The sequence below is a fragment of the Sceloporus undulatus genome, chromosome 3 (assembly GCF_019175285.1).
Source record: "Sceloporus undulatus isolate JIND9_A2432 ecotype Alabama chromosome 3, SceUnd_v1.1, whole genome shotgun sequence".
NCBI classification, from domain to species: domain Eukaryota; kingdom Metazoa; phylum Chordata; class Lepidosauria; order Squamata; family Phrynosomatidae; genus Sceloporus; species Sceloporus undulatus.
The window spans coordinates 65860660-65882313 of record NC_056524.1 but is presented as its reverse complement, the minus strand read 5'-3'; the positions used below and the strand labels follow the sequence as shown (position 1 = coordinate 65882313).

The 21654-nt window shown below is 41.8% G+C and overlaps 1 protein-coding gene across 2 annotated transcripts in view; it reads right to left on the bottom strand.

Annotated features, from left to right (window-relative positions):
• The window catches only part of IFNAR1 (interferon alpha and beta receptor subunit 1), a 52298-nt gene that overhangs the window by 15203 nt on the left and 15441 nt on the right, over nt 1-21654 (bottom strand). For both annotated transcript variants that reach the window (XM_042457616.1, XM_042457617.1), the window contains 6 exons: nt 19168-19322; nt 18572-18710; nt 15439-15556; nt 13445-13644; nt 6600-6754; nt 221-371 (listed from right to left, as the gene is read on the bottom strand). In XM_042457616.1, coding sequence (XP_042313550.1) covers nt 221-371; nt 6600-6754; nt 13445-13644; nt 15439-15556; nt 18572-18710; nt 19168-19322 — 918 coding nt within the window. The remainder of the gene's footprint in view (nt 1-220; nt 372-6599; nt 6755-13444; nt 13645-15438; nt 15557-18571; nt 18711-19167; nt 19323-21654) is intronic.

Here is a 21654-nt window from a genome sequence, read left to right as displayed (position 1 = left end):
CCACTCAGTCATATCTAGAATTTAGGTTTTTGTATGCTTAGCAGGAAAATGTCTAAATCGGTAAGGATTACATTTGCCTCTACCCACTGTCCTTGGGTCTGCTAATAAAATGCCTGCTGTTACATTAATACCTTCCCCAAACTGGAATTCTGTCCCCAAGATGGACAATTCCCCACTTCTTTTAGTAACGTTTATTAATAAACAGAGAAAAAACACATACCTTTAGCTGTTTCAATGCATTCTACATTACTGAACATGCTACTTTTATTATATTGTCGAGAAAATGCTTGCACTTTAAGACAGTATAGAGTGGATGGAATCAGGCCTGAGATCACATATGGTGGCGATGTTCTATCCCCAAGTTCTTTCTTCTGGAAAACATATGGGGGGGGGGGGGGGGAGGAAATCTAAACCAGCCCAAAAATTAGTAAAGTGATTTGTTTTCCAACCTGGGGTACAAACCACATTTTTAAAATCAATTTTAATGCAAATAATCTAATTTATAATCTAAGTAATATACATTCAGAAAATTAAAAGACAGAAAGAAGAAAACTGGAGAAAATAAAAAGAGGAGAGGAACAAATAACTATTATACAATAGGACACTGTCCCCCCAAGTCCTGACTAATGAAAATAAAATAAAGAGAAAAAAATGTATTATTCCATCATTACAGATGCAGCTAAATAGTCCTACTAAAATTATTGAAAAACATAACTACTGATTATTACATTGTTACATTTCTTATAACTCAATAAATAAATAAATAAATAAATCCATAAATGTTTACCAGTCTTTCTTCAACTGACTTACTATTTAAAATTATTAATTTGGCCAACTTGGGATGTAAACCACATTGACTATGCTGTTGTCTCAACAAACTCCAGGCATGGTGTTCTGGGTTCAAGAGAACAGATATTCAAGATGTGGCATCAAATAATTGAAACCCACAAGACACTGTTCCCTAGACCAAGGCTTCTCGGGCTATGTGATGTTGGGGACAGGCAAGTATTTTTTCCAAATATGCTAGCGACTAGTACCATATGTGTGCCCATTGGCTACAACTGCTTTTTCCTTTCCTGGAAATTCATTGGGGTCTAATAATCAATGGCTCAGGGACAAGCAGCAGTCCATGGACCACCACTTCAAATAGCACTGCCCTAGACCATAGGTGAGGAATCCTGATTTTCCTCCAGCATGGATTCTCCAGTAGCCATACCATTCCTACAAAACTAAAAATTACTTAAGATTATTTCTAAGGCTCATGGTCTTAGATATCTCTACACTAATGTACAGAGGATAGGAAATAAACAAGATGAACTTTAACTCCTAGCACAGCAAAGCAAATATGATAAAAAGGCATCACTGAAGCCTGAATGGATGAGAAAAAGGGTATACTTTTTAAGAAAAGTAGGCTAAACAGGAAGGCAGCAGGAGTAGTATTATATGTCAAGGGTGTTTACACGTATGAAGAGATCCAGGACTTAAACTTGGAAGCTGGGTGGAGAGCATCTAAAAATTAAAAGGAGGAAAACAACATGGATGTTATTGTGGGAGTCTACTACAGAACTGCAAGTCAGACTGAGGAACTGGATGATGCCCTTCTAGAACAGATGACCACACACTCAGAAAGGAGAGCTGTAATAGTGACGAGTGATTTCAACTATCCTGATATTTGCTGGAAGCCGAACTAAGCCAAAAATTTAAGATCCAGCAAATTCCTAACTTGCCTGGAAGACAATTTCACTGTCCAAAAGGTGGAAGAGGCAACAAAGGGATCAGCTATTTTACATCTGATCCTAACCAACAGGAATGACCTGGTTAATGGGGTGGAAGTGGCATGATCCTTAGGTGGGAGTGATCACATTCTCCTGGAGTTTGTTATATAATGGAAAGGGGAAGCCAAGCATACTCAGACACACATTCTAGACTTTAGGAAAGCTGATTTCAGTAAACCTAGGAAAATACTGGATGTAATCCTGTAGTCAAGAATTGTCAAAGAGAAGGCAGTTCAGGATAAATGGGAGTTTCTTAAAGGCAGATACTGAAGGTACAATTTCAAACAGTTCCAAAGAAAAATGGGAAGTGTCTCAATAAGCCAGGATGGATGAATAAAGAACTTTCAACTGAGCTAAGTTTTAAAAGGGACATGTATAAGAAATGGAAAAGGTGGGAAGTCACAAAAAATAAAAAAAATAAAAAAAATAAAAGAAAAATAATTTAAACAAATAGCCAGCATGTGTAGGGGGAAAGTCAGAAAAGCTCAAGTGCTGAATGAGCTCAGACTTGCTAGAGAGGTTTTGCTGTTGTTGTTAGCTATCCTCAAGTCGATTCCAAGCCATGGCGACCCTGTGGATGAGATATCTCCAAGAATCCCTATCTTTCACTTCTCTGCTCAGGTCCTGCAAGCCCATTCCCATAACTCTCAGACTGAGTCCATCCATCTAGTCTGCGGTCTTCCCTCTTCTACTCTTTACCTATCCTAGCATTATTGTTTTTTTCTAGTGAGTCATACCTTCTCATTATGTGGTCAAAGTATGATAGAGGAAGTGCAGCACAGGATAAGTAAAGAAGTAGTAGAGGAATAGCTGGTTAATCTAAACGAATTCAAGTCTCCAGGGCCAGATGAACTACATCCAAGAGTATTAAAAGAATTGGCCGAAGTAATCTCAAAACCATAGGATATAATCTTTAAGAATTTCTGGAGAACAGGAGAAGTCCCAGTGACCTGGGGGAGGGCAAATATTGTCCCTTTTTCAAAAAATGAAAAAGGAGGACCAAACAATTATTGTCCCATTAACCTGACATCAATACCAGGAAATATTCTAGAGTAGATCAGTAAACAGACAGTCTATAAGCATTTAAAAAGAAATGGCATAATCACAAAATGCCAACATGGGTTTCCAAAAAACAAGTCATGGCAGACTAATCTTGTGTCCTCCCCCCCCCAATAAAATTACTAGCTTGGTAGATGAAGGTAATATTGTGGATGTAGTATATCTTGATTATCAATAAGACCTTTGACAAGTCCCCCATGACATTCGTGCAAAAAACCTAGGAAAATGTGGGCTAGACAATGGTACTGTTAGATAAGATTTGGTTGACTGACTAAACTCAAAGGATGCTCACCAATGGCTTCTCTACATCCTGGAGAGAAGTGAGAAAAGTTCAAACCAAGAGTGGGAATGAGAAGGAATGACTCATTAGAAAGGTCAATACAGTCGGCCCTTCTTATACACGGATTTTTTATAAACGGATTCAAGCATACACGGTTTGAAAATGTTCAAAAAAAGAATAAATTTCAATTATCAAACCTTGATTTTCCATTTTTTATAAGGGACACCATTTTGCTATGTCATTATATTCAATGGGACTTGAGCATACACGGATTTTGTTATACATGGGGGATCTTGGAACCAAACCCCAGCGTATAACAAGGATCCACTGTAATGCTAGGAAAGGTAGAAGACAGTAGAAACAGAGGCAGACCACATGCCAGATGGATAGACTCAATCAAGGAGGCCATGGGACTGAGTCTGCAGGACCTGAACAGTGCAGTGGAAGATAAAGAGTCTTGAAAATATCTCATCCATAGGGTCACCATGAGTCAGGGATGACTTGAGAGCAGTTAACAACAACAAAAAGCCATTGTGTTATCTGGAGCCTTTTGGGTATACATCTGGGCAACTTTAGGGTACAGTTTTGGGAGACTGGGAGTGCAGGGCAAGTGTGGCCCTCCAAGAGGAGGGAATGGAGTAATAGCTGGTGGCGCAGTGGGTAAATGCCTGTACTGCAGCCATTCACTCAAAACCACAAGGTTGCGAGTTCAAGACCAGCAAAAGGGCCCAAGCTTGACTCAGGCTTGCATCCTTCCGAGGTCGCTAAAATGAGTACCCAGACTGTTGGGGACAAATTAGCTTACTTGCTAATTAGCTTACTTGCTGTTCACCGCTATGATCTTTGGAATAGCGGTATATAAATAAAACAAATTAATAATAATAATTATTATTATTATCTACCCTTGCTGAAGAGGCAAGGTGTGGGGGGTGCAGAACACTCCAGGTGACACTCTACGATGGGATGACACCATTGCTCCTCAAACATTTACTTTTTGGCAGAAACAGGCTGCTGAAGAGATGGGGTGAACGGGGTGAGGTGGGAGGAGAAAAGAGAGGCCCCAGGTTTTTTTAATTTAAAATTTCAAAAAAATTTTTTAAATTAAAAATGTATTTTTAAAAAAATTCCTTAACATCACATTTTACCAGATTTTCACTTTAAGTACATGTAAATACATTTAGGCTGGCATATGATGCTGTAATTTAAAAGCATAATTTTAATGGTGCTAGTTGTTTATGTCACAACTGTTACCGTTACATTCAGTGATACATGGGGATTATGATTTATGAATTGAGAGGGACATAAATATGGCTGAACTAATGCTTTCTTGCTTTCTGCTTCTGTAATCTGCTTGCTTCAAGGCTTAGAGGTTAACGGACCAAATAAGGGAACAGGAAACCCAGAGTGAGTGTGCTCTGAGATGCAAAGAATCAGTGGTTACAGTAGACTCATAGAATGAGCTACAGAGTAAAGTGTAAATGGGCTGTTGGCCCCCACTCTTTTTTACTGTGTGTGACCATAGTACACACTCACCTCTCCTTTCTCTAGAGAGCTCTGAATACAACGGCCTGTGTCTCAGCAGTAGCCTTGAAGGAGAACAGGATCAGCCTAGCTAAGTATCTCTTTGCATTAGCTAGTATCTCTTTGCATTCCAGACTTCAAGCAAATAACTGCATGGACAGTGAATGCAACCAATCACTTGATGTTTAGACAATAGCCAATTAACTGCCAGTTGTATAATCATGTGTGTACTAAATAACCAATTAAGCTAATGCTATGTAAACAATGAACTGTGTTTTGCTATAAAAACTTTTGAAAATGGCTACTGGGCGCAGCAGCAATTTTGTCACCATCTGCTGGTGTGCTGTCGTCTTGGCCAAAATAAAGTGCGTATTGCCTATGGACATTTCGGGTTCTCGTGTCTCACTCAAGGACTCTCCTTTCAAATTAACATGTTGGGAATGTTTCCCTAACAGAATAACATTAGTACAAAAAACATTATTAAGGATTCTGTACGGTATAGTATAGGACGAGGTCAACGTGGGGTGACACCATGAGTCATTGCAGTGGGTAAAGCCAACTCTAGGGATGCCACTGTCTAGAGGCTTCTGGAAGCATAATTCTCCAATGTAATGCAAACACACATACACATTTTTGGTGAGTGTAGAGGGCTTCAAAAATAACTTTGGAGCACATGACTCTCACTCTGGGACTTACTAGGGCTCAGCTATCCTGGCTTAATAAAAGCATCATTCCATGTATATTCAGTGTAGCTCCAGTTTCTGGGGAAAGTACCTAGAAATAATCTGGGTTATTATTATTATTTATTTATTTATTTATGGTATTTATACCCCGCCCTTCAACCCTATAAGCTCTCAGAGAGGCTTACAATTGAGACCGCTTTAACTGCCATGGCTATATGCTATGCAATTCTGGGAATGGTAGTTCCCAGCTCAGTTCTGGTGCCACAACCAACTAGTATTTCCAGAATTGCATTGCATCTAGCTGTGGCAATTAATGCAGTCTCAAACCAGATTATTTCAGCAGTGCGGATGCAGCCCTACTTCTAAAGCCACATTTGACATGGAATTAGCAGCAAAAAATATATTCAGCATTTTTTATATTGAAAGTTGCAAACAGAAAGTTATCCTAAATTACTTAAGGTGCCTTTTTCAAAAGCATGAGTAAGAGCAGCGCCTGCATTATAAAGTACAGTACATCCCCCCACACCTTGCTGGTATACATGTATATTTGCACTCAGTCTTAGTGGATATTAGAATGAATGAAGACATGAATAGCATGCATAACCATTAAGCAAAAGGGAAAAAGCCTCTAGGTCAGGTATCATGAACAGGGGACTTACAACAACAGCAGTCTTTGGAATAATTTTTTTAAAATATTTTAGGAATAAAAAGAAATAAATATCTTGGGAATTAAAAAAGGGATCTATTAGAATATCTAACTAATCAGATTAGGAGGCTCAAACATCCAGACTCAACATATATATTTTATAACATCAAGTAGCTTTTTATTGTGTAAATAAAAATTCAGAAATCTGTCCACCACCTAAGGTCCATGCTACCTTATGGAACTATGTACTAAGGAGACCACAGAGGAAGTCTATGTATACTTCTGTACAATTCTCTAGCTCCTGGGTATTTTTTTTTCCAAATGCTTCTGCATATTTTTCTATCACTCTGATTGATGAGTTGTTATATAATTTTTCCTCTCTTGATTAACATTTGTCTGAGCTTATTTCAGTAAAATACTTTTTATAAAAATGAGGGATGTCAGCTACTTACTAATCAACATCCAGGGATCAGTTGGACTATAAAAAATAAGGAGCTAGTTAAACATCAGAACACAAAAGCCACAGATGGCTCAGAATAAAGGAGGAAGTAGGCATTACAATTCAATATTTCCATGTATAGGTTATCGGTGTGAAGGAATAACAGCAGCAGCAGCAACAGTGACAACAGTCTTACCTTGGTATATGAAGAATTTGGCCAGTACCAAATACTGTAAGTCAATTTATATAGTTTACTCATGGGATTATTTTCAGTTTCTCCAGGAGAAGCAATGGAAATTAGAAGTGATTCCTCACTGGCATTAACTTTGATGCTTGGAGAGCCGATTTGATCTTTAAAAAAATTTATATAGTATATTAAACACTCGAATTCAACAAAACAGGTTGAATTCTAATGTTGCAGTAAGAGTGCTTTCAGAAAGAGGGTCCTAGCAATACCAGTCAAAAACATTCAATTTCTTCCTGAATAAAGGAGGGAATGGTAGCAATGCTGCGCAGAGACCATGAAGAAGGAGGACAGTTTGCTTATCTGTAACTGTAATGGGTCTTTGTGTACATTCACAGAGCCATTCAGAACTTTCTAGAACTGCTAGGCAGATTTTTAGTGCTAGCTCCACCCATCTCTTATTTCACCCCTAGCGTTTCCACTCATTTACCTCAGTTCCTACTCAGACACCTCATAGCAGCATCCAGAAGTAACATGTGCAGGACATGACATGTGGGGAGGATGGGTGGGTTTGTGTGAATACACAGATGACCACTCAAAGACCTACAGTTACAGGTAAGTAACCTGACCTTCTTTTTCATGGTCTCTGTGAATCACACAAATGGGTTAGACTAGCAAGTTATAGTGACATGGAATGTCATGACACCAAACACCATGTCAGTGAAACAAAACATGTTTTATTCAATAACAAGACAAACCTGAACTTGAAACGTAACCAACCTTAATGAAACTCAAACTTCAGCACTGCCCTCCCAAAAGCTGAATCATTGTGTGACCTAGTATCCAGCCTATAGTGAGAGATGAAAGTCAATGTCTGGGACTAGAAAGCAGCTTTGCAAACATCCTCCAATGACACCCCACTAAGAAAGACAGAAGAGGCTGCTACTGCCCTGGTAGGCTGAGCTCAAATTCAGGCAGGGGGAGCCTTCCAGCGTTCATAAGCAAGATGGATTGCTGCAACCACTCATTTTGGGAACCACTGAGTGGTGACAGGTAGTTCCAACCTCAAATCCAAATAACAAATGAACAGTCTTTCAATTCAATGTGAATTCGAGGTTCTGTCCACATAGAAAGTCAGAGTCCTCCTGACACTGTGAGAGTGCAAAGCACGCTTGGTATCAAAGACTAGGGTTCAGCACAAATGTAGAGAATACAATATTCTGGTTAATATGAAAAGCTGAGACCAACTTGGACAGGAAGCTGATGTCCAGCTGAAGAACAACTTTGTCTTTATAGAACCGAATGTCCTGTCAGCAAGACACCAGTCCGGTGTCTTGCTGATAGGACAAGGAACAGTGAGCCTTTTCAGAGGAGAGTCTACTAGTGGAACGAAGACAGACAGGAACCAAGACTGGAATAGATGGAACTGAAGCCGAGACCACAGAGTGACTGCCATGGACAAGGCCATGTGTCATACAGTGACATGAACTGACCTGGTGATTGTCCATCTGGAGGACAGAACCACCTCAACCAGGGACTGAAATCTGTCCAAAGGCAGGTAAACTAGTCCTTGCCTTGAATCTAGCATAGCTCCAATGAATTTGATTTCCAGAGATGAAAGCAGGTTGGACTTGGTTCTGCTGACTATCAGCCCAAGAGTGCAGGAGAGATAGGGTGTCATTGACGTCTTGAACCAGAACCTCTCTGAAAGATGACAAATATCCAATGGGGAACAGAGTAATACCCCTTTGATGGAGAAAGGCGGACAGCACCGCTATGCACTTTGTAAAAACTGTGGGAGTCGTAGACAGCTTGAAGGGCAGGACTCGGATCTGAAAGAAATGGTAGTATATGGCAATGGCATGAAACCATCTTTGGTAATCCCAGATCCCTATGTGGAAATAGGCATCTTTGAGATCCAGGTTGGCAAACCAGTCCCCCTTTTGTAAAACTGGAAGGACAGAGGTGAGTTACTATGAAACCGTCTGTAAGCAATGTACAAATTAAGATGGTGACTGACACCTACCACAGGACAAAGAGGATCGAGGAGGATACTTCTTCTTCCTCAACATTTAAGGAATGAAAGAATGCCTGTGGCCATATGAAGAGTGCTGCCAATTGTATCACTGTCACAGTTTGAATTGGGAGGAGGAAGACATGCCATACTTTTTAGCCATCATTCTCATCTTAGGTTTGAAGTCCAACTTTTTATCTGTCTCTTCATTGAAGAGACCAGAGTTGTCAAATGGCATGTCTTCAATGAACGGGCCCGAGTCGAAAGATCTGATGAACATAGTCATGCATGTCACCTCAAAGCCACTAAAACAGTCAGCACTTTCAACATGCAGTTGGCAACATGGCAGGTTGAATTAATCCAGTGAGCATCCAGGGAATGAGATTCAGTCTGAAGGACATGGGTCAACCTCCTTTCTTTGTCAGGCAACTTGTCCAGCAGTGGTAGCACTCTCTCCCGAAGTTCTGTTGATAGGCACCCACACAAGCTGAGTAGACAGCCATGCAGAGACACAAGACAGCAGCAGGATAAAACTTTTTTGCCATATCGTCCAACTTATGACCCTCCTTGTCTGACAGCCTTGAAGAAGTGTGCAGGGTAGGCTTGAGTTGGGATGCCTCCATGATCACAGAATTGGGCCCGGGGTGCTCGAAAAGCTAGGTCCAATCCGACTGAGTGAGCCTATACAAATTTTCCATCTTTTGAGAGGTGGGAGGCATGGTAGATAGAGTAGACATTTGGCGATCTTCGACATCAAACGCAGAAATGGGATCAACACCAGTGTCAGAACCTTGGATTGAATCTCCTTACAGACTAAATCCAATGGATCATACTCCTAGTAAACCACCTCAATGTTCAGAGCACTTGCTATCCATATGACTTGCTTGGAAAAAGGATGGATATTGTTGGTAGATGACACAGACTCATGGAAAACGAGAGTGTGAGATGAAGACCTATCTCTCAACTAGTCTGATAAATGGATACGAGAAAGGCCACATCTGAGCTTGGAGACTGAGTGTGGTGGAGGAAGTAGAAGGAGCTTCTTGCTGTTGGGGTGGAACAGAAGGTGGATGAATCCCTAGACAGACATGATACCTTAGCTGTAAATTGAGACGGCCGGGATAATGCAATTTGTACCAACTGGAGGACGACTGAGTCAAGGAAGACACTATATCACATAGAAGATCAGATGCATAATGCTGATAAGGCACCTCAAACCCATGCATGGCAGGGAGCAAAGACCAACCAGTTTTTAATACACCAGTTTTACAGGTTCCCGAACTTGAACCAAAGAGTATCTCAATAGTATGTATCAAGATCAAGGATCATGATGGTAACATTCAGAGACTTCTAAAGAGCAAGGCCATGAATCAGGTTCGGAGTGGAGACTTCTCACAGTACTGAGGCGATGGAGATTGAGAGGAGAACAAAATCGACAGCTGATCCAACACTTTATGAGGAGGAGATAGAATCTTCTGGGGGGTATGTGATGAAGATATCACCCTACAGACCTCCAGAGGTGGAACCGGCAAGACTGGAGGTAAGGACTATCGTACGAGAGAGTCAAGGATCTCACCCTGTGATGTCGAGCTAACCTGCACCTCAACTACCTGAATGTAAATATCCAGGAAGAGAAGCCTCGAAACAAGATCATCTTAGTACACTCAGGAGCATGAGGCATTGCAGATGTTGCTGACTTGCGTGGTATCAGCTTCGGTTGATATTCCAACTGTGTCCCTACCTGGACTGAAAGGACCTTGAAGCAGTAGTACTTGCACTGGTAATCTCTCGGTTAGATTTCTGCAATGCACTCTACTTGGGGCTACTCTTGTACCAAATTCGGAAGCTTCAATTGGTTCAAAATGCAGCAGCCAGATTGGTTACCGGAACATCTAGGTTTGACCATATAACACCAATACTGAAATCTCTTCACTGGCTGCCAATTAGCTTCCGGGTGCAATACAAGGTGTTGGTTATTACCTTTAAAACCCTACATGGCTCAGGCCCGAGTTACTTGCGGGAGCGCTTCTCCCTACATAATCTGCCCTGCACTCTTAGAACATCTGGGAAGTTCTTACGAGAATATTATAATACCAGGTTAATGACAACTTCACAGAAGGCATTCACTGCCGTGGCCCCAAGATTATGGAATGACCTACTGGAAGAGATCCGTCTCATTACTACCTTAGAGGCCTTTAAGAAGGCACTCAAAACGGATCTCTTCCGGCGGGCTTATCCACTGAATTCCATATAAAAGGTTATGATGACTGCTCAGACTGACTCTGATTGTTGGCTAGTGGACGAATTGTAATTTTTAGAGAACTAATAGGAATTCTTGGTAAATTCAGTGTTAGCATTTTATTGTTGTATTGATTATAAATTGTACTAAGTGTCTTTTAAGGTTGTAATCCCGCCTCGATCCGTGGGAGAGGCGGGAGTTATAAATAAACTATATTATTGTTGTTGTTGTTATTATTATTATCCAAGCCAGGGGCCTTCCTCAGAAGACCACATGGAATGCATCTTCATTTTCTGAGTCTCCAGAATGTCAGCCAGTGGTTAACTCAGTTGAGAGGGAGCGCCCCAGAGTCAAAGGGACTTCACCCCTAATCACAGAGTGAGTCCTTTGCGTGTGACCTTTTGACATTGAGACTTGGTGCCGAGTCCTTCTTTTTCTTTGGTGTCAAGATCTCCTTATTGGGTTGACATTTCAAGACCAAATCAGTACAGTACTAGCACTACACCAAGAAAATTTCGTGGACTCAGCACATCTGCTGGCCTCAAGATGGTACTCCTTGAGTGAATGAGAAGATTTACCCATAGAGGTTGAAGTTGGAGTGGCTGACACAGTGGCAGACAGCGAAACAGAAGGTTTTAGGGCCTGTTGTACAGAAATGCCCTTAACCAAGACTTCCTATTTTGATTCACCTGAGGAGTAAAGGTTTTACAGTGAACACATGTATTCACATTGTGTCCTTTGCCATACACAGAAGGCAGTGGGAATGGCCATCATGGTCTCAAAGTTTAGTTCCACATTCACTGCACCTCTTAAAAGAGGTCGAAAGAGTCACCATACTGAAACACAGTCAAGGTGTCCAAGTCAAAGTCAATAGACACCGTAGAACAATTAGGAAAAGCCAGAAGAATAGTCGGGAGATCTGAGTCAAAGCTGTTAATACCAAAAACAAAACAAACAAACAAACAAACAAAAAAAGGAAAAACCAGTAGAATAGTCAAAAGAACAGTCTGAGAGCCAAAAACCAAATCATCAGGTAATCAAAAGCGATTCCAAGAACAACATTCCTTCAGTCCTGCTTGCCAGCAGACGAAAAGGAAGTAAGGTAAATGAGCAGGAATGCTAGGGGTGAAATAAGAGGTGGGTGGTAAAGGTAAAAGTATTCCCCATTGACAAGGTTATCAAGTCATTTCTTCATGCTTCCAAGGCAGCATTTCTGACCATAGAGTGCGGTGCTCATCTCTGTTACTAAGCCGAAGAGCCGGCATTGTCAGAGACTACTCTGTGATCATGTCGCCAGCATGATTGCACAGAACGCTGTTTACCTTCCCACAATCAACAGTCAGCATTCTAAACACCTGAGCCATCATATCCCACAAGAGATGGGTGGAACTAATGCCAAAAATCTGCCTAGAGATTCTAAAAAATAACAAATGGCTCTGTACAGGTGCAAGAAGACCCATTTGTGTGATTCACAGAGAACAAGAAAAAGAACTGGCTCTTATTTAAATAGTGCTAAATAAGATACTATCATCTACTGCACTTGAGGGCAGCAGGTTAATTTAGAACAGTGGTCCCCAAACTGTGGATTTCAGCTCCCAGAATCCTAGACTATTGGCCAACGTGGCTGAGGTTTCTGGGACCTGAAGTCCAAAATCTCTTAAAGGGCACAGTTTGGGGGCCACTGATTGAGTCAAAACACACCATGTGACACAAAGAACTCTGTCCTGTAACAGAGCAGAATTGCTGGAAGGCTCAAAAGGAATGGCTAGAGCCGTGGAGGCGAATCTATAGCATGCGTGCCCTCTTTAGCACTCACAGACCTTTCTGAGGGCACACAGAGATGGGAAGGTGGGGGAACAGGAGGAACAGGCACGCTCTGTTCCTCCTCTTCCCCCACCCTCCCATGCCTTTAGCTGCATCTCGGGAGACAGCTAAAGGCCCAGGAGGGCAGGGAAGAGAAGGAACAGGCATGCACCTGTTCCTCTTCTTTCCCCACCCTCCCAGGCCTTCAGCTGTTTCCAGGAAATCCCACCCCTAAAAGGTGGAAGTCCTGCCCATGGAAGTCCTACCCCCAGCACCAGATAGCATCCAGCATGGGAACGCCTTTGAGTTTGGGCACTCTTGTCTCTAAAAGGCTCGTCATCACTGTGCTAGGGGCTCACATTGCTGTCCTCTATATCTGCTACTTAAGGTGGTTGACTTGCTTTACTTAATGGTAAGGCCATACGGAAATGAAGTAAAGCTTCAAACAACAGGCAAAATGTCTACTTCAGGAGAGGATTTAAAGAAGAAGCGATCAGAAATGTGGCACTGAAATTTGTTTAACAGAAACATATACACATACAGTGGTCACAAAACTAGGTGTTTTGGGAAGGGCTTTTTCATGAATCTATTGCTAACAATTCTATGAACAAACTTGAAATTTTTAGCATATCTGGAACTTTAAAAAAAAATCATGCATAAGGAATTTCTGCTGGGCAGAAGTCTCATCCCAGCCAATAGACAGGAGGCTCAATTTTGAAACTTTTGCATGCTATAAACTGTGATGTTGAGTTTTATGATGTACAGGTTGCCACTGATAAATGCTTTTAAAGTGATACTTACTATCTTTTTGAGGTTCAAATTGCTGCATTTTAGACCAAGGTGATTTCTTATCATTATGCACAGCTTGTACTTGGAAATAATAAATTCCATCAAAACTAACAGAAGATGAGATATCACAATGTGCAGTTTGGACATTTTTGCATCCAGTTACATTGGCCCAATTCTTTGAGATATCAAGAGAGGCCCGTGAATTGTGTCCCCTACAAGAACAGAAGGATGATTAAGTACAAGACATTTATTTGAGCAAAATTAAATCACGGCTTTGTTCATGTTTACATGAAAGTTAAACCCACTGACTAACAATCAATGAAAGTTACTTGAAAATAAGTATGCATATGAAAATAGCCTTAATCACATTTAGAAATCAGATTTAGTAAAGCAATAAGGAAATCTGAGAAAAGCTCTAAAGGAATTGAGGATTTCAATGCTGGTTTTGATTCCTGCAAACATGCCCCTTACTACAACTACTTATTATTCACTAAGGACTTGCCTGCACATACCCCATTTTTGCAGCAGTCATGCTAGTAAAAAGAAAAAGAACAAAGAAAGATAGCGCCCGTAGAGAAGGCATCACTGCACCTCTTTTCAATCCTGTGACGGGACTACTACCACCTTCACCCTCTCTTCCTGACCCTGCCTTATGTCCTACTCATCATGGCATTAGGTTATTTTTTAAAATCCTCACCACCACCACATACTGTTTCGGCACAATTCTGGAGCTCTGCTACTGTGATTGATGTTTAAAAAGAAAGAAAGAAAGAAATAGAAATAGAAAAAATAAAGGTAATCAGAGTGCTTGAAAACAGCAAGGGGGAAGGAAAACAGGGAGAGGGAGGAGGGACACTGACACCATGTGACTGGCAATTGCACAACTGCTCCAGCAGTGACATTTTACACCTGGGGACTTGTATGCTTTTGCCAGGTCATTGATGGGCTTCCTGTCAATGAAAAGGGACATTTAGGGGACACAGCAGCTATGGGTCGAATATGTCTTCATGCAATAAGTATCTCAAAAGCTGCTTCTTTCCTGGTGTAATTACTGATTAAAAGCTGTGTGGAATAATGTCATAAGACAGTTACGAATGTAAGTTAAGCATTTGTGACTGGTTCATATTCACAATCCCTATGTACAGTGGGCCCTTGGTATTTGCAGGACCCCCTGTGGATACCAAAATCCATGGATGCTCAGGTCCCACTGAAAAAATGGCATACCAATGTTGTCCCTTACATAAAACTGCAAAATCAAGGTTTACTTTTTGTAATTTATATATTTTATAAATATTTTCAAGCCATGGGCACTTGCATCTATGGATAAAAAAAATTGTGCATATGGAGGGCTGACTGTATTCCCTAGTCTGGGGGATATATAGGGACTACGAAAGTCCCCCAGTCTCTACTTACCAGGCAGTAGCCACTGTGAACAATGGGGGACCTGTTCCCCTATTGATTAGGAAGCAGCTGACTGACACTCCCACTCCTCCTATGAGTGATTTCCACTGCAACAGGCAGAAAAACAGCACCCCTTGCACCAGAGATCACACAAGTAGATGGGAATATCAGGGAGCCTGAAAAATTTGTAATTTTGGCCTGAACTCCCAGAATCCTCTAGTCAGTATGTCCATTAAAATGCTGTGGGATGGAGGTCATCATCCAAACGGTGATCCCTCTCCTGGCTTTATTTCAAATCACCCATGGCTGCTTCTCTCCTTCTTCTATACTAGTCTCTGTACATCTTCTATTAGGGATTCTTAAAAGCAGGGATGCACTAGTAGTTTTGAGGTCAGCAAGACCTGTCTTTGCTTACAGTGTGCTCACAAAGAGTGCAGGAATGTTGGTGCTTATTTCTGATCATATTTCTTTGAAGCCTCACAATAGCCTTAAGTTACACCTGTCAGATTTACTTTATAAAAACCCTGATTTTCAAAGATTTGGCAGAGGGAAGAAAAGTAGCATTAGATGGTACATGTGAAAATGCACATTGCAAGGTTTCTTACAAGAGGTACTGTACCAGGTAGCTCACATTTCCCTCATTCAGAGTATCCCAATATAAGATACACTTCATATTCAAGGCATGTACTCGAAGGTTTTCAGGAATAGGCAGACCAGTCCAAGCTATAAAAAAAGGAAAGGAAAAAATCCATCATCCATTTAGTTTCAGGAATAATGGCAAACCTGAAGAGCTGTAAACAAGCTCTGATCATATCAACAGTGCAGGAACAGAGGGGACTCTTAAAGGAATGCCTCAAGGGCTAACCAATTACTGTTCCCTGGATTTAGGGATATAATGGAAATGGCCTGAAACACCATGCAAGATGCTGGAATTTAGAAACAAAACAAGAGGAGAAAGTGAGTGGATATTCTTGTGAGTACCTAAGGAATTTCCTGATCAATTCTGGCCATGGAATTTTTTGAGGATACTATATTATTATTATTATTATTATTTGGAGAGATTTATTTTTTCCACTGTTAGGAAGGATCGAATTAGGGGAATTTAATTAGCTCAAATATTACGAGAGGCGTGTCCTAACAACGCACGCAGCAGGATCGGGTCCCTATGTGTATACCAGAGGTCATCTAGTCCACCCCAGAGAGAAAGAGACTCAAAATGCCAATGAGTTGCAATAAAATATGAAACGTTTATTAAAGCCACACAACAAGGGGGATCACACACGCACACACACATTCAATGCTAAACCAAGGGAGGGGTGAGTTCGGGAGTAAAGAGGCACCGTTGGGATAATTACCTTAGGAGTCTTCTCCAAAGCGACGGATGTGAGGGATGGTGAATGGTGAGACACAGCCGCGGGATTGGGGAAAGCAAGCGGTGACCGCAGTGGCTAGGAGCTGAGTTCCAGCGGGCAAAGTAACAAGAGGCCCGAGAGACAGTGAGCTTTGGCTTAGCTCGAGTGATTTCAGCGGAGCCCAAGGCTCAAGGATCGCAAGCTTGGAGCAGGCTGCTCGACAAGCAAGGTATCAGGTTTGGAACACAAAGCTCAACAAGCCCAGCTTGGAATCAGGCTTGGAACTTCTGCTCTACAAGCCCAATGAGGGCTGAAATCGGGGTCCTTTTATACCCCTAAACATAACCTAAGGCTATGGCAGCCTGGCGAACAAAAGCTTTATGATTTTATCTTTGTTTAAGCTGAAACTTACACAATGGATACACAAAGAAGAGGTCTGGCACTTTTCAGGAGGAGACAAATATCTAGATGCAGAGCTGTTAAGTTAATCACTCACTCATTGAGAAGGAGGCTACCTTTCTAAGGTCCTAGAACGGGTCGTTTATTCTCACTGTATTAAGTTTCTTGAAGCCAACTCCATCCTAGACCCTTTCCAGTCTGGCTTCCGCCCACAGCACTCTACAGAAACAGCCCTCACCAAGATCTCAAACGATCTCTTGCGGGCCAAGGCAAATGGCCTCTACTCTATTCTCATTCTTCTTGATTTGTCTGCGGCCTTTGACACTGTTGATCACTGTCTCCTGGTTGATTTACTTTCTGACCTTGGGTTCTCCGGCTCTGCTCTCAACTGGTTTAAATCTTACTTGTCAGACAGATCTTTTGCAGTGGTCACGGGTGCTCAGACTTCCTCCTCTGTTCCCTTATCTGTTGGAGTTCTCCAGGGCTCTGTCTTGGGTCCCCTTCTGTTCTCTCTATACACACTGTCCCTAGGTAAACTCATCAGTTCTTTTGGTTTCTCCTATCATCTGTATGCCGATGACACTCAGCTGTATCTCTCCACCCCTGACCTTTCTCCAAGGCTTGAACAGCAAGTTTCTTCTTGTCTGACTGCCATCTCTCAGTGGATGTGGCTTCGGCGCTTGAAGCTCAACATGTCTAAGACTGAGCTTCTTGTCTTTCCACCTAAACCCACCCTTCACTATTCCTTTTCTGTTTATGACACTTCTATTCAACCGGTTCATCAAGCCCGCAGTCTTGGCTTCATTTTTGACTCTTCTCTGTCATTTATTCGCCAGATCCAGGCCACCGCCAAGGCCTGTAGATCTTTCTCTACAACATTGCCAAGATCCGTCCATTCCTCTCAGCCTCTACTGCCAAGACTCTAGTCCATGCCCTAGTGGTTTCGCGACTAGATTATTGTAACCTCCTTCTGACAGGACTTCCTCTTTCACACCTCCATCCTTTAATCTCTGTCCAGTATTCAGCTGCCCGTATTGTCACATCTGCTCACCGCTTTGACCATGTTTCACCTCTTTTATCCTCCCTTCATTGGCTCCCCTTCCCCTTCCACATCCGGTACAAGCTTTTATTATTGACTTTCAAAGCCCTCCATGGATTGGCCCCTCCTTACTTATATGACCTTCTTTCTCCTTACATTCCTACTCGCACCCTCCGCTCTTGTAGTCAAGGTCTCCTGTCACAGTGTAGGACTACCACTGCCCCCTCCCGAATTCGTCCCTTCTCGCTTGCTGCCCCTTACTCCTGGAACCTTCTTCCCCCACATGCACACCTCATCACTTCTCTACCCAGTTTCAAAACTGAATTAAAGACTATATTGTTTAGAGAAGCATTCCCAGAGGTGAGCCCCTCTCTGACCCAGGAAGCCTCCTTTTAACCATCCATTAAGAAGCCAAGCCCTTCCTCCAGTCGATCTGCCTTGGTCCAGGCCTCGGAGGTGGAGAAGAACTGCTGGACCTGATCCCATTCCCCACCACCACTCCCCTCTCCTTTTGTGTCGTGTCTTCTTAGATTGTAAGCCTGAGGGCAGGGAACCATCTAACTAAAAGATTGTATGTACAGCGCTGTGTAAATTTACAGCGCTTTATAAATAAAAGTTAATAATAATAATAATAATAATAATAATAATAATAATAATAATACCTCTATTGTCCTCTCTTCTTTGGGCAGCCTGCAAAACTAGTAGGGCAACTCCCAAAACTGCTTGCTGAAAGGTTTAAATTCTACCTTTTCCTGGGTCCAAGCCTAGCAAGACTGCTGGCTATGTGGTCAGCTCACTTTTAGGATAATGGTGGCTAGAGATGGGGGCAGTCAGGGGTCATAGATTTAGACTGCATGGCACCCAAAATCTGTATAAAACCAAACTTGGTAACACCACCAAGTACAAACAGAAGGGAAATGTTAAAATGAATGAATATCAAATACATACCTTTAGGGGTTCGTTTACAGTAAACTGCACTATTTAAACCGATGTTATCGATCAAATGTGCATTCACTTTCAGACAATAAGTAGTCTCTGGTTCAAGGCCATGAATAAATTGTCCTGGAAAAACAGGCTCAATTTTTTCCTGTGGAAAAACAATTGCATACAATTTAACTTGTGTTTGCTATACACAGTCTTGCTAAGCTGATACAAAGTTTTATTAACTGAACAATAATAAAACTGGGATCATTTCGGGATGGATATTATGTTCTCAACTTGATCGGAATGGAGTGTGCTTTATAACTTGACTATCACTTATGATTTAATTGCCATTTAAACAGTCACACCTATTCAAATAGTTACACCTACAGTTGTGAAAAGAATTTATCTCTATGCTGCCAAGTTTTTACAAAGCTATTTGTAAAATTCAAGACTGCATAATTAAACCAGATTATTCCTAGAAATGCTACCACAGAACATAATCTCATTTCTGTTTCTAATTTCCTTAGCACCCATGTCATGATATACAGGAGCTATGTCTTAAAGGCATATGTCAACAAAGAAAGTAAATTTTAAATAAGACATGGAAATAAATGCAGCACCTCAGGATGGGATGAGTTTTTCCAGATAGTGAGTGTGTAGCTTAAATTATCTGACTCCCACATTTTTCTTGATTGGTTTGCTTCAGGATGTAAAATGTTAATTTTCTCATTTCCATTTATGGACTCAAGCCACACACCTGGGGGACCAATCTTCGCTGTAGATGAAAATAACAGAATGTAAGACACTACATGAATATTATTGAATATTCATTTGAATATTATTGAATAAATATTATTAAAATGAATATTACTGATGTTGATCACTGCTGATAAGACAGCATGCACATAAATAAAGAACAGATAAAAAATTACAGCTTGCCCTCCTCATTCATGGATTTAACATTTGTGGATTTGATTATTTGTGGGTTTGACTAGAAGGGGTGGAAAGAAGGGATGAAAGCAAACTAAAGAGAAAGAAAGAGAAAGTGAGCTCTTTCCTTCCACGTATACCCTGGCCATGGAAGAAAAGAATGTCAATCTTGCCTGTTGTACATCCATTTCCAGCAGAGAAGGGTTCAATCCTCCTTAGATTGGGTTGCCCCTCCCATTATTATCCAAAATAATCCTACAGGCAGTAAGAAATAATGCAAAAACAAAAGATCTTCCTGTCCCTCAAGTGGGAGGGGCAACCCAGGAGAGGTAAGTTGTTAGCCAGCCAGAAGAGAGCTGGACCAAGGTTGAACAAGGAAAAACAATAACAACAAAAACAACAAAAAAACAAAAGAGAAGAAAAACAGGGGCCAGAGGCCAAAGTGGACCCTGACTAGCACACATCATCCAGGGTTCTCAGCACAGCACGTCATAAAGGCAGGAGGATCAAACCCTTCGCTGCTGGAAATGGACGTACAGCAGGCAAGACCGACGTTCCCATTTCGTAGCAGGGAAGGTGAGATTCTCCTTCAACTGGGATTTATAAAAGCCCCCTTTGCTGGAGAGTGGGGATGCTGTGCTCTATGTGGGGAACCTGTTGAAGCACCCTCATCCCAAAGGCAGACTCAGCTAACTGGTAGAGGTCTAATTTGTAGTGTCTCACAAAGGTGGAAGGAGATGTTCCCCAAACCCCTTGACAATCCAATAAAAAATGGGGCTAAATGTCCAAAAAAATAATCCAAACAACTGCAAATCCATATCCAAATGCATCTGTTATGCTTAATTTGTCCTGCTCAACCCTCAAACCCACCCAATCCCAAAAGGAAAATTAAGGCTGAAACCCAAAATTAAAGGTAGACGTGAATGGAATTAGATCACACAGTGTACATTAATCCCCATTCCTATTCACTTCCAGCTGTTATTAGCCCTGAGTAGAGCTTGGAAAGGCAGTTTTGAGAGTAAATATACCAATGTGTTGAAACCATGTAAAACAGCAAGTTCATATTACTGCTAAACAGAATTCCACAGTCTGGGACAGAGACTACAGACAAGGGTGAAAGCTGAGCTCTGACTTTAAACCCCCAAAGGGAGGGCTTTATGAGAGCATTTTGCAGATCTATCTACTTACCTCTCAGTGAGGGGATGCCCAGGACCTAGAGACCCCAAAGATCACCAGTTTTACACTATAAATCTGGTGAGAGGAGAAATTTAATCCCTGGGTGAAAGGAGAGAGTTCAGGACTCACTAGGCAACACAGTGGTTGGTAGCACTCAAGCCACCAGACCTCTTGAATGGTTGTGAAAGGAAAGAATTGAAAAGTATCAAAGAGCTCTTCTCTAACCACTGAAAACCTCTGCAATTTCTGTTCTTGTCTTTCAGTGTACATCTTTGGTCCGTAGCATCTGAAATACCTCCAGACACAGTGTGAGTGTTTCTGCAGTGGCTATGATTTATGATACAGTCCATCCTCACCTTACGCGGGGGATCCGTTCTGGATCCCTCCGCGTAAGGTGAATTCCGCCTATGCTCGATCCCCATTGGAAACAATGGGGCTTGTGTGCGGCGGCACGGGCGCGCGCAGGGCACAACGGGCGCACGCGCCCATTCAACTGAATGGGACGCTCCGCCCTGCGCGCGCCCCGCGGCTTGAGCATGTATGCTCAAGGCTGCGTATGGCACGCCCGCGTATGGCACGGGCGCGCTGTAGTAGTGTCTCATCAAGTTTATTTTCCCTCTCCTCCTTCCCTTTTTCATTCTTGTATATAGATGTTAAAAACTTTGCATCCCATTCCTTCCCCCACTTTATTTGCTATAAATAGCCTGACAGATCTTTGAATCTGGAGTTTAATTTTCTTTTTGAAACTTTTGCCTTTTTGGATGTTCTTTCTCTTCTTTGTGTCTTTTTTTTCTGGCTGGTCTTGGTTGGAAACTATGGAGAAGGAGAAGCTGGCATTGCAGTATGACCTCCATATCCATGAGGAATATTCCCCAACTCACCATGGAAATGAATGACTTCCAGAGGAAGCTGACCATAGAGTCACAGTGGAGGGCTTAGAGATTCCTAGAGAGCACACCTCTCTAAGATGTTCATTTCTAGGTCTTCCAGTGCAACTCTAT